Source organism: Amblyraja radiata, chromosome 23 (assembly GCF_010909765.2).
Source record: "Amblyraja radiata isolate CabotCenter1 chromosome 23, sAmbRad1.1.pri, whole genome shotgun sequence".
In the NCBI taxonomy this organism is placed as follows: Eukaryota; Metazoa; Chordata; class Chondrichthyes; order Rajiformes; family Rajidae; genus Amblyraja; species Amblyraja radiata.
In genome coordinates, this window is record NC_045978.1 from 31,845,860 (window position 1) to 31,857,395 (window position 11,536).

General features: G+C 41.2%; 1 protein-coding gene across 1 annotated transcript in view; it reads right to left on the reverse strand.

The window, feature by feature from the left end:
- Positions 1 to 1,240: 1,240 nt before the first annotated feature.
- LOC116986437 overlaps positions 1,241 to 11,536 on the reverse strand; it is a 40,830-nt gene continuing 30,534 nt past the window's right edge. The window contains exon 2 of the mRNA XM_033041976.1: positions 1,241 to 3,767. Within this exon, the coding sequence (XP_032897867.1) occupies positions 1,359 to 3,743 (2,385 nt within the window). The 5' untranslated portion in view covers positions 3,744 to 3,767 and the 3' untranslated portion in view covers positions 1,241 to 1,358. The remainder of the gene's footprint in view (positions 3,768 to 11,536) is intronic.

An 11,536-nucleotide genomic window follows, 5' to 3' on the forward strand; every position in this document is an offset into this window, starting at 1 on the left:
TGACATTGAAACAGTTATATTGTACATTTCATCTCTACACCAGGCTCTGATGAAAGTTCTCAGACCTAAAAAATCATCTCTGTTCCCATTTCCATAAATTCTTTCTGACCTGCTGAATGTTCTAGCATTTTCTGTTTTTAATACATGCATCTTGATTATAACTCTATACAAATCTGTTAAGGTCATGCCAGTTGTTTAAGCACTCAGTTATATCTCTAAACTCTCCTCTCTCTGCTCATTGTTTTCTGTGTGCATAGGAATATATTTTAATTTAATGGTGCTATATAAATGCAAGTGATTGTCGTTAAAAGCCAGTCAGTATCAAATGTTGCTGATTTTTTGTCAAAAGATCAGAATAACAGTTCGCATGAACTCATTCAGATCGATGCAATAAAGAAACAATTGTGGTAGAAGTATTTATCTACATTTTTCTAGCTTTATGGTTAGGGGAATAATATAGACAAATCATTAGAATTTGTCATAATTAAGTCAAAACTAAGCTTAGTTTGAATTGTGAATATCAGGTTCCGTCAATGTTATCCTTCTTGTTCAGATATAGGGTACATCATTGCGGTCAGCTTGAGAGAGAAATAAGTCATTGTGGACAGAGAGCGTTGAGAGGAAATGATCAGAGGATAGTGAACATGAAGGTATTATAGCCACATGCAATGGCACTGCCATGAAGGTGACCTAAAACACGAAGGATTTAGAGACTTTGGACAGGGTGCAGATAGCGTTTACCAGAATGAAGCCTGGATTAGAGGGTATTAGCTATGAGTGGTTGAACTGTTTTGGTTGTTTTCCATGGAACACCAGAGGTTGAGGTAAAGTGTATAAAATTAAGAGAGGCATAGATAGGGTAGACAGTAAGAACCTTTTTCTCAGGGTGGAAATACTAGAGGGCATAGTTTTAAAGTGTGGGGCAAAGTTCTATGTATATCACATATGATTTCTATGTGAAGTTAGCTTGGAAAGTCATAATTCAGTTCTTAGGAAACATGGAGCAAAAGAATCTGCCAATAAGATGTCAACCTTATTCAATAATGTCACTGTTTGAATAGAAAGATGTATTGTTAGCTCAAGCCATATTGTTGAGACAGTCTAAAATATATCTTTGTTGTGCAGTTTTCTGTGATTTATCTGCTGTTGGAGTAGTTGATGCTTACATTGAACAGCATGAATGTTTAATTCCATAGTACCTTAATAAACACAACATTTATTAAAAATAAACATACAGATGGAGTGGTCAGGACTGGCTTTATTTTATTTTCAGTATTACTTTTGTGCTTAGTAAAAGCAGCAGAGCTTGTTTAAAGATGATGTTCACAGACACAGATGTATGACCAATGATGCCATGATTAAAGGCTGAGACTCCTCGCAGGATATTTAAGTTCCATGTTGGTCTTCAAAGGATACACAGGAATTTGGTAGGATCTCACAGGATACTGTGGTGAACTGTAGTTCATCAAGGGGTATTGGAAGTAGGTCTGCATAGGGTATTGTGGTGTAACACAGTTTCTCATAGGACATGGAGGTGTCACATAGGTTTTCACAGGTACATGATGTGTATAATAAGGACCTGAGGGATAATGAGATGGTAAGTAGCTCCTTATAGGATATAAGCCTGGATAGCGAATCGCTACAGGATACTGAGCTGAGACATAGGTACCTACAGGTTCCTCTGTCTTGCTGATTGTGTTGTCCTGGCCTGGGGATTTGGTCTTCATAGGGCCCGGGGGTTGCTCTCTATTCTCCACAGGCCCTTGAATTAAGCTTCTGTTCTTTGCAAAATTCTGGCCTGGACTTCTGGTCTTTGCAGAACTTTGTGTTGGGTTTCTGTTCTTTACAACACTCTGTTCTAGGTTTTGGGTCTTTACAACACTCTGTTCTAGGCCTCGAGGCTTTGCAAGACTATGTTCTGGGCTTCTTGTTTTTGGGAGACTGTGTTCTGGGCTTCTTGTTTTTGGACGACTGTGTTCTGGGGTTCTTGTTTTTGGAAGACTGTGTTCTGGGCTTGTTTTTGGACGACTGTGCTCTGGGCTTCTTGTTTTTGGAAGACTGTTTCCTGGGCTTGTTTTTGGAAGACTGTGTTCTGGGCTTGTTTTTGGAAGACTGTGTTCTGGGCTTGTTTTTGGTAGACTATGTTCTGGGCTACTTGTTTTTGGAAGACTGTGTTCTGGGCTTCGTGTTTTTGCAGAATTTTGTTCTGAGCTTCTTGTCTTTGCATGACTTTGATCTGAGCTCTTTGCAGGACTTTGTGTTGGACTCATCATCTTATTGAAGTCCTGCTCTGTGCTGTCAACCCAAGTAGGATTCTGAACTGCCATGTAGGCCCTTGTAGAAACTGGGTTCACTATATAGCTTCTCACAGGAAAATGAGGTCTGGAGTAAGCCTGAAAAAAATATTCCTCCCCACCATTGGCCATCACTGGATACTGGCCTGTGACGTTGGCATTCAGTGGATACTGAGGTATAAAATAGTTCCTCATAGAGCTCTCAGCAATGCTTTTCATCCCGTCCATATCCTGACTGTTGTTTTTTGCAGCACTATGCTCTGCACTCTCTGTCCTCATGGAATCCTGGTCTTTGTCAATCATTAAAAGATCCTGACTTCTGCTGTCAATCTTTATGGGATCTTGCTCTACACTGTCAGTCCTCACAGAATATTGCTCTGCGCTCACAGAATCCTGGTCAACACTGTCAGCTCTCAAAGAATCCTGGTCTTCACTACTGTATCTCATGGCTTCCTGGTCTGCAGTCTCATTTCTTTCAGCATCCTGGTCTGCAGTATCAGCTCTTTCAAAATCCTGGTCTACACTCTCAACCCTTCCAATGTCTTGGTCTGCACTTTCAGCCCTTTCAAAATCCTGGTCAGTACTCTCAGCTCTTGAAAGATTCTCATATACCGTATTGGTCATTTCAAAATTCTGGTTTGCGTTATTGGTTCTTCTAATATTCTGATCTGTATCATGATTTGTTGTGGAATACCGACCCATGGTATCAGTCCTCGCAGAATCTTCAGGTGAAAGATAGGCTTGCATAAGGTATTGGTCTGCACCATAAGTTTGCATTTGATTGTGGCCCATGATGTAATTCCTGACTGCATATTCATGTGCATAGTTGGTCATCGGAGGATAGTGACCTGAGATGTAGTTTCTAGTCTGATATGGAACTGAGTTGTAAGTGCCCATGCGATACTGACCCATGACATAAGTCTTCATTGGATATTGATCTGCTACATAGTAGCTTCCAGGATGCTGAGTTTCACCAGCGGTCCTCATAGGATACTGCGTTTTGGCATGAAATTCCACAGGATATTCAGATGTACCATAAGTTCCTCCAGGGTAAAGAGCTGTGGCATAGGAGGCTCCAGGGTACTGAGATGTAGGGTAGATTCCTCCAGGATACTGAGATGTAGGGTAGATTCCTCCAGGATACTGAGATGTAGGGTAGATTCCTCCAGGATACTGAGATGTGGCATAGATTCCCACAGGATGCTCAGGTTTGGCATAGACACCCGCAGGATATTCAGGTTTGGCAATGACACTCAAAGGATACTCAGTTTTGCCAGAGGATGTGGCAAAGGTTCCTCCAGGATACTGAGACGTGGCATAAGTCCCCGCAGGATATTCAGTTTTAGCATTGGTCTCTGTAGGATACTGAGATGAAGCAGGAGTTCCCGCCGGATACTGAATTTTAGCATAGGTATTCACAGGATATTGAGGTGCAGCATAGGTTCCCATAGGATATGACGATGTTTCATATTCCTGAAGAATTTACCATCCGTTATTTAGAGAACAGATGCTTTTGACATATATTATACAAAAGGGCACAAATAATGTTGTAAGCTACTGTATCAGGCTGAAGTTAGTTTACAAGTTTACCTGTACCCTCTGATTGCTTTCATGTTCAATAAAAAGTAAACGACACTCATTGCTATAATTTAAACCACAAGCAAATAGGAAAATCAAATCAAATTTTTTGCATCTTGACAATTTATCTCATATACTAACTAAGCAGCCAACCATCTTCCTACACCAAACATAAGAATTTTTTGGAACACAAACATTTATATAGCACCTTTAACATTTCAATGGATACAAGTTTAGCTCTTCTAATCCGATTTGTAGATGTCACTCTGACACATTCTAACCACATTCTTCCACCTTTTTTCAACAAAATGCATTAGATGCATGATTTCCTCTTTTAGCTGGATTGCCTTTATTGCTATTTAAAGTGACCAATTGAAAATCAATGGCCAGGGTCATTTTTTTGCCAGTGATTTTGTGTAACACAAATATAGTAGAAGAGATTATTGGTAATTGCCAATTACAAAGCAGCTGTGATAATGCTGCTTTCACACATTCTTAATTATAAACACGTAGACACAAAAAGCTGGAGTAACTCAGCGGGACAGGCAGAATCTCTGGAGAGAAGGAATGGGTGACGTTTCAGGTTGAGACCCTTTACACATTTACCTGCCAAGGTTTCATTCCTCGAAATGTGGTGAGAAGATTGGTATTCCACTGATGACTTTGTATTTAATGTCCTAAGACAAACCCGATTGTAACATAAAAGAGAACGTGTGGGTCAGTGGGTTTATTGTAAATATCATGGACAATTTGTCCCCTGAGTTGGAGACAAGAAATCCAGATATGTGTATCAGAAATGATCCAATTGAATTTGAGGACAGGGTGGAAGTTTGTAGCAAAGGTGATAAAACAGTCATTGATGTAATATAGAAGGAGCTGGAGAGTGGAAGCAGAGACAGTTTGGAGTTTGTAGCAAAGGTGATAATGCAATCATTGGTGTAATATGCTGGAGAGTGGAAACACATACAGTTTGGGGTAATGACTGTTCCACAGAGCCAACAAAAAGACAGGCATAGCTAGGAGGGCCCATGCAAGAGTACATGGTTACATCTATAATTTATAGGAAGTGAGGGGAGTTAAAAAGCTCTTCAAGGTAAGAACTAGTTCAGCCAGGCAGATGAGAATGTTGGTGGAAGGAATCTAGTTGGATCTTTGTCGCAACGGGAAACAAGGGCTTTAAAATATTCCTGATAGGAATAGAAGCTGTGTAACAACTGGATATCCATAGCGAAGATGAGGTGGTAGGGACCAGGGAATTGGCAGTTGTCAAAATGGTGGAGGATACGCAAGGTGTTCTGAATATCGATAGGAAAGGATTGGACTAGGGGTGACAGGATAGAGTCAAGGTACGAGGAGTAGGTTTGGTGGAGCAAGAGCCAGCAGGAATAATGGAAATTGTGGGGTTGAGGCATTATCAGGTTGGAGGTTGTGAAGGGGAATTTTTCTGATCTGATGAGATCTGTTGCCGTCTGGGAGACAGTGGCTTGGTTGTCATTGGTGGAGTTATGGTCCAAGGGTAAATATGAGGAAATATCCAAGAGCTGTTGACTGGTCTCTACAAGGTAGATCAGTCTGCCAGATACCAACAGCACTAACTGTACTCGCCTCTCTATATTCATTTTCAGAAATGGAGGATGATATCCAGTTTAATGGTTTAGTGGTAGCAATTACAAATAAATTAATTATTCATTCAAGATTCAAGATTCAAGATTCAAGAAATTTATTGCCATGTCAACAAGTTGATAGGAATGTGTCTTGGTTCGCTCTCAGACAGATACAATACAGTACAATACAACCACCACATACACCACAATAAATAATACAGACAATACCGTACGAAGGACAATATATACAGGAAGGACAGTACCCAGCAGCGTCATGTTAAGCTTAAGTGCAAGTGCAAAAGAAAGTGCAAAGTGATTAGTGCAAATTCAAATATCTGATGGCTTGGAGGTAGGTGCTGTCTCTGAAGCGAGATGTTTTACTTTTAATGCTTCTATATCTCCTTCTTATTAAATAGATAATGAATGGAACTTTACATTTAAACAAAAATGGAATTGACAAATGGGCAATACAAGTAGTTCTGCTATTATGCAATAGTTTAGTAAAACAAAGATACTTTGCTTTATAGAAAATCACATAAAAAAAACAATTGCATGAATGGGAAAAAAGGTTTAGGGGATAGATAGTTTTGGAATTGCAATAATAAAGTAACTTTTCAGACAGGGGTCTTTTTAACAGCTAGCAGTTTATTTTTGTTACTGCAAGTTAAAAGGCTGTATATATTATATTGTTTAATACAGTATCATCACATAATTGAAGTGATTGCCTGTCAATTTCAATGGCTATCCAATGGTGAAACCTGCAACCCAAATTCTTAAGAGACAATGCTACCTGATTACTGCAGGGATGTTACTTGTGAACAGCCCTTCCTTAGACCGTTTTTTTTCCTAGACAGCATTTTTCCCTTGCTTGTTAATTTTCAAAATACGTGGTTATTTACTTCTCGATTGAAAATCGTGTCATAACCAATTTGACTGTCATAATACAAATAGTGTTCCCTAATTCATCAATAGCATAATATCTAATTAACAAAGAAAATATGTGTTATAGTAGAACTGCCTGTAATCAAATGATGTCATTGCTGCACCTCAAAAAAGTTTGTATGAGAAAAGTTACCTAACCTAAGGTGTATTGGTTCAACTTTCAGGAATTGTACACGGTCTCGTAGTACTTGGAACTAGGCTGCATGCCTGGATGAAACAGTTAATTCAAAGCTTATTTGTTGACATACAGAATTATGAAACTGTTTAAAATTCCACAAGTACATTTCAGAGGTTAGATTTATACACCGTCACAGAGAGTAGAGAATGTAGATCCAATTATCCTTTTCTAATGTCTTGTGTGGTGAACATTCTTGTATTCCTTTACCTCCAATTTCTGGATGTCGTACCAATAATAATGTAAAAGCAGGAATCTTTATTAAAAAACACACAGCGTGGGTCTGTTAGATGTAAGTAGTTTAGAAATTTGCAGTAAAATTAGACAGGTACATTCAAACTAAGTAAAAGGATTTTTACAATTATGTTAGCAGTAATTGAATAATTTTTAACATAGAACAGAACAGACCAAAATTGGCTATTTAGCCCAAGGCTGCATCAGCATTAGCGCAATGTAACTAATCCCATCTGCTGGCACATGGTCAGTCTCCCTAAATCTCCTGCATGTTCACGGTCTGTCTAAATGCCTCTTAAATGTTGTTATCAAATCTGCTTCTACCACCTCCCCAGAGAGTTCCAGGCACCTACCCCTCTCTCAATGTAAAAAGATCTTGCAAATCTCCTTTAAACCTTCCCCTTTTTACTTAAAACCTATGCGTTTTAGTACTTAACATTCATACCTTAGGAATGAGACCATCTGTTTTATCTTCTTTTAATTGTATACACTTCTATCAGGTCACACCTCAGCTTTTGATGCTCCAGAAAAGAATCTTAGTTTGTCCAACCTTTCCTTATAGCTTATACTCTAAAGACAAACTCTAAAGTGAACCTCTATAGCACTTTCTCCAAAGCCTCTCTGTGTTCAAATTTCCAACTGATCTAAATGTTGCTGTATTCTTTGATAACCTTCCTCGCCATCTGCATTTCCACCGATTTTCTTGTGGTTTGCAAACTTACTAATCAGACCACTTACATTTTCATCTAGGTCATTAATATGTATCACAAATAGATGTCCCAGCACTGACCCTTGCAGACACAGCACTGGTCACAGACGTCCAGTCAAATAAACATTTACCACCACACTACACTCTCTTCTATGATCAAACCAATTTTGTATCCAACTTACCAACTCACCGTGGATCCAACAACGCTTAATTTCATATCTGTTGGCATGTGTCCGGGGCGTACAGATATGTTTAGATGCCAGCAGAAATGACCAGATTTGAATATTCAATAGACCAAATATTAAACATTTTGAATGGAATTGAATGTTCAATATAAAATGAGTAGAGCTTTGGTAGATTCAAGTTCTTTCCAATTTTCCTATCGCCAACTGAAAATCAGCTGATTTTGGTGTGCCTTTGCGAATTACCGTATGATCTTCGCTGATGAGCAGGACAGCGCTTCCGATTCAATGAAAATGTTGCAAAACAATTAAATGAGTATTCTAGGAAATGTAGTAAAATCTTCCTATAGACTCTTGTAAAAATAGGGTTGCATTTACTGCTGAGTTGATAGTTGGATGTGAGGAGTGAGGATAATAATAAAGCCGAGAAGAAAGATGTGAATACTCAGATTTTAGTCAAACATTTCATAAGGTTTTCAAATTTAAAGTTATCTGAGCATAAAAATGTAATGTGGATTGATATGAGCCTCCCAATTTTCATAGCAAATTTCTGTGTATTTGCAGCAAAGGAAGCTTGATTGTTAAGTTGGCGGAGTGATATCCAGTGGCCAGACTATTGATTTGGAATGTTGAGTTCAAATTCTACATTGTCGGAGGGAGAGTTTTATGGTTATGTAACAAATAAACTTGGAGTTTTTAATTTAATGATTATTGAGAAGACCTACCTTGAGGACTTGACTAAATATACATTTAAAGTACAATAGAAGTTGTAAAAACAACTATGAGTTTTACATTTCCTTCCAGAATGCAATCTGAACATGGGAAAAAAATCAGTCACAATATTTTGTCTCTCACAAAACTTCCCTGGGTGTTTACACAGAACTATTGTTGGGAAGTGACATTGAAGGAAAGCTGCAATGGAAAAATGATGGAACAATACAATAAGATATCAATCAACTCTATAACTTCATATAAAAACATACTTGGGATATTTGGGTGGGGTGTGGGGTTGGGGCAAAGGGGGGCGGGTGGGGGGGTGTGGTGGGATGGCGGGGCGGGCAGAGTGGACTCGACATGTGGGGGTTGCAGGCACTCTCTCTCTCTCTCTCTCCCCCTCGATGGCAGCGCGCAGCATTCTCCTCCCACCCGCAGCAAGCAACGTTGACGGAAGGCCTCCAGCGTTCCTGTGGACACCACGTGTTCCTTATACAGGTACACGCAAGCACTGATGTAGGCCCGGAAGAGGGGCAGGCAGTCGACTCTGGTGTGAACATCGACCGCCCGCTGCCTGGACCTGCGAATGGGCATCTCGGCCAGGCCCAGAAGCAAATCGACAGGGAGATCCGCCCCACCATCCCTCCACGATTGGCCCTCCCCACTCCCTGCCTTGTGTCCAAACATCAGGATCGTGGGACTAAAATGCAACCAGAACTTGAGGAGCAGCCCCTTCAGGCATTGATACAGGGGCAGCAACCTCATGCTGCGGTTACCATTGCCAACGTCCATTTGTGATGTCATAGTGGCACTCGGCAGCTTGAGAGCCCATTGTGATTGGTGCACTGTGAGTTGCATTGTGACATCATCAGTGGAACCTCCTTGGAAAAAGGCTGACTGTGAGAAGCTGCGGTTACCCTTGGCAACCCCCCATTGTGATGTAATTGTGGCACTGTGGCTGTGTGTGAGAACTGTTTTTTTCCTTTTTTTAAAACTTGAATCATTGATAACTTGTGAAATATAGGATGAAATCTCAAGTGAACCCGAGTACGGCCTGGACAGGAAAAATGTGAGTTCGAATATGTAAATATTTAAGCGTTAGCACATAGCGTTTTGAGGAAGATACAAAACAAACACGAACACACACACCAAACAAGATGAAACTTTTATAGGTATAGAGATTCACTTCATCTATGAGTATTTAATTTATTTAGAAGGCTAGCTATTAATTGCCTGCAGATTAAATCACAGAAAGCTACAGTACTGTCTAAAGTTGGGAATCTCAGGTTTGTGCCCAGACATTGTTTTGAATGCTTTCAAATGCTTAATCTGGACATCTAGGATGGATCGTATCCATTGGGTTGTGATGAAAAATCTCAAGGGAATGGGGAGGGGGTAAATGTACCCAATATAACACTCATCATGATGGCCACCTTTGTGTGTGGCTGCATCTAAATACACGTCCCAGTGCTTCTAAGCAAGGGCCTGGACTTGCAATGTTACTGTGCAATGTTCCATTCAGCTGGTTGTCCTGTCCTTTGTAGAAATGGTTCTAAAGAAAATATTTTGACCTTAAGCCTGCTAATCCAATGGGATAGTTTGCCGATCTTTTAATGTAATTTGATAGGACTCCATTTTGCTAGAATTTACAAGACCTTGCTTGGCTGGTAAGACCTTGCTTGGCAGATAATGAGAGGGGCCCTTGCTCCTTGCACAGGTGGATACTCACCATGCCACATACTGCCCTCAAGATGGTTGCGTGTGGATGAGATTAATCTCTTTGTGTCCCGTGCGTTTGCTAGGAATGTCCCTTGTGGGGATTCATCCGAAGTAGCTCTGTAACAGAGGATGCTGTGATCTACATGTTCTCAGGAATTCATACTGAGACATACACCTACAGCTGTTGGAAGATGATTAACTTGATGAAAGAGCACTTAGGTCTCCTGAAACCTGTTGCGTTCAGGTGTAAGAAGATCCTCTTTATCGACTGCTGCTGACTTCAGCATGTACTCCGCATTCAAGGATGCAGGAGTACATGCTGAAGCTTGGTGCAGTCACCGTAAAGACTTTGTGGGGAAGGACACTGAGGGACTTGGTCCTGTGTAACAGTTGCTCAGAAACTTCACGGGTATATTGTTTAACATGGAAGGCACTGACATGGTTAGAACTGTATTGATTTGATGGTACAATTAATGTAGGGAAAGTCAGGGTGTATCAACTGTATTTCATATATATATATATATATATATATATATATATATATATATATATATATATATACTAGACCAAGTGCAGACCCGTTGGGTCTGTTCCCCCAACGTGCGGTTGTGGGGGGGGGAGGCGGCATGCAGCGTCACACACACTAACTATCCCCCCCCCCGCACTCACGCTAATTACCCCCCTTGATATTATATTAATATTATTAATTTGCTCCTTTTACCCCATAACCACCCTATCTACTGACGCATAGCCCCCAACTTGCAGTCACACCTAGAGAGGGGGGGGGGGGGGGGGGGTTAGAGAGTGAGGGCAGAGAGAGAAGGGGCAGAGACAGAGAGAGAGAAGGGGCAGAGACAGAGACACACAGAGAGGGGCAAGAGGGAGAGGGGGTGGAGAGGAGAAGAGGGAGGGTGGGTGAGGGGGGAAAGGAGGGGAGGAGAGAGAGGGTGAGAGTGAGGGGGAGAGAGAGGGGGTGCTGAGAGGGGGGTGAGGGGGAGAGGTGGGGAGCAGGGAGGGGGAGGTAGGGGGGAGGGAGGAGGGAAGAGGGTAGGGGGTGTGGAGGGGAGGGGGTTTAGGGGAGGGAGGGAGGGTGGGGGAGGGGATGGAGGGGAGAGAGAGGGGGTAACGGGAGGAGGGAGGGTGGAGGGGGGAGAGAGGAGGAACGGGGGAGGAGAACCTAAAAAACATTTTAGAACCAAAAAAGACACATTCTGCAAGCATTGTAGAACCAAAAGAGACACTTTTTGCAAACATTTTAGAACCAATAAACACTTTTTGCAAACATTTTAGAACCAATAGACACATTCTGCAAGCGTTTTAGAGGAGAGGGGGGAGAGGGGAAAGAAGGGGAGAGAGAGGGTGTGCTGAGAGGGGAGGGGGAGAGG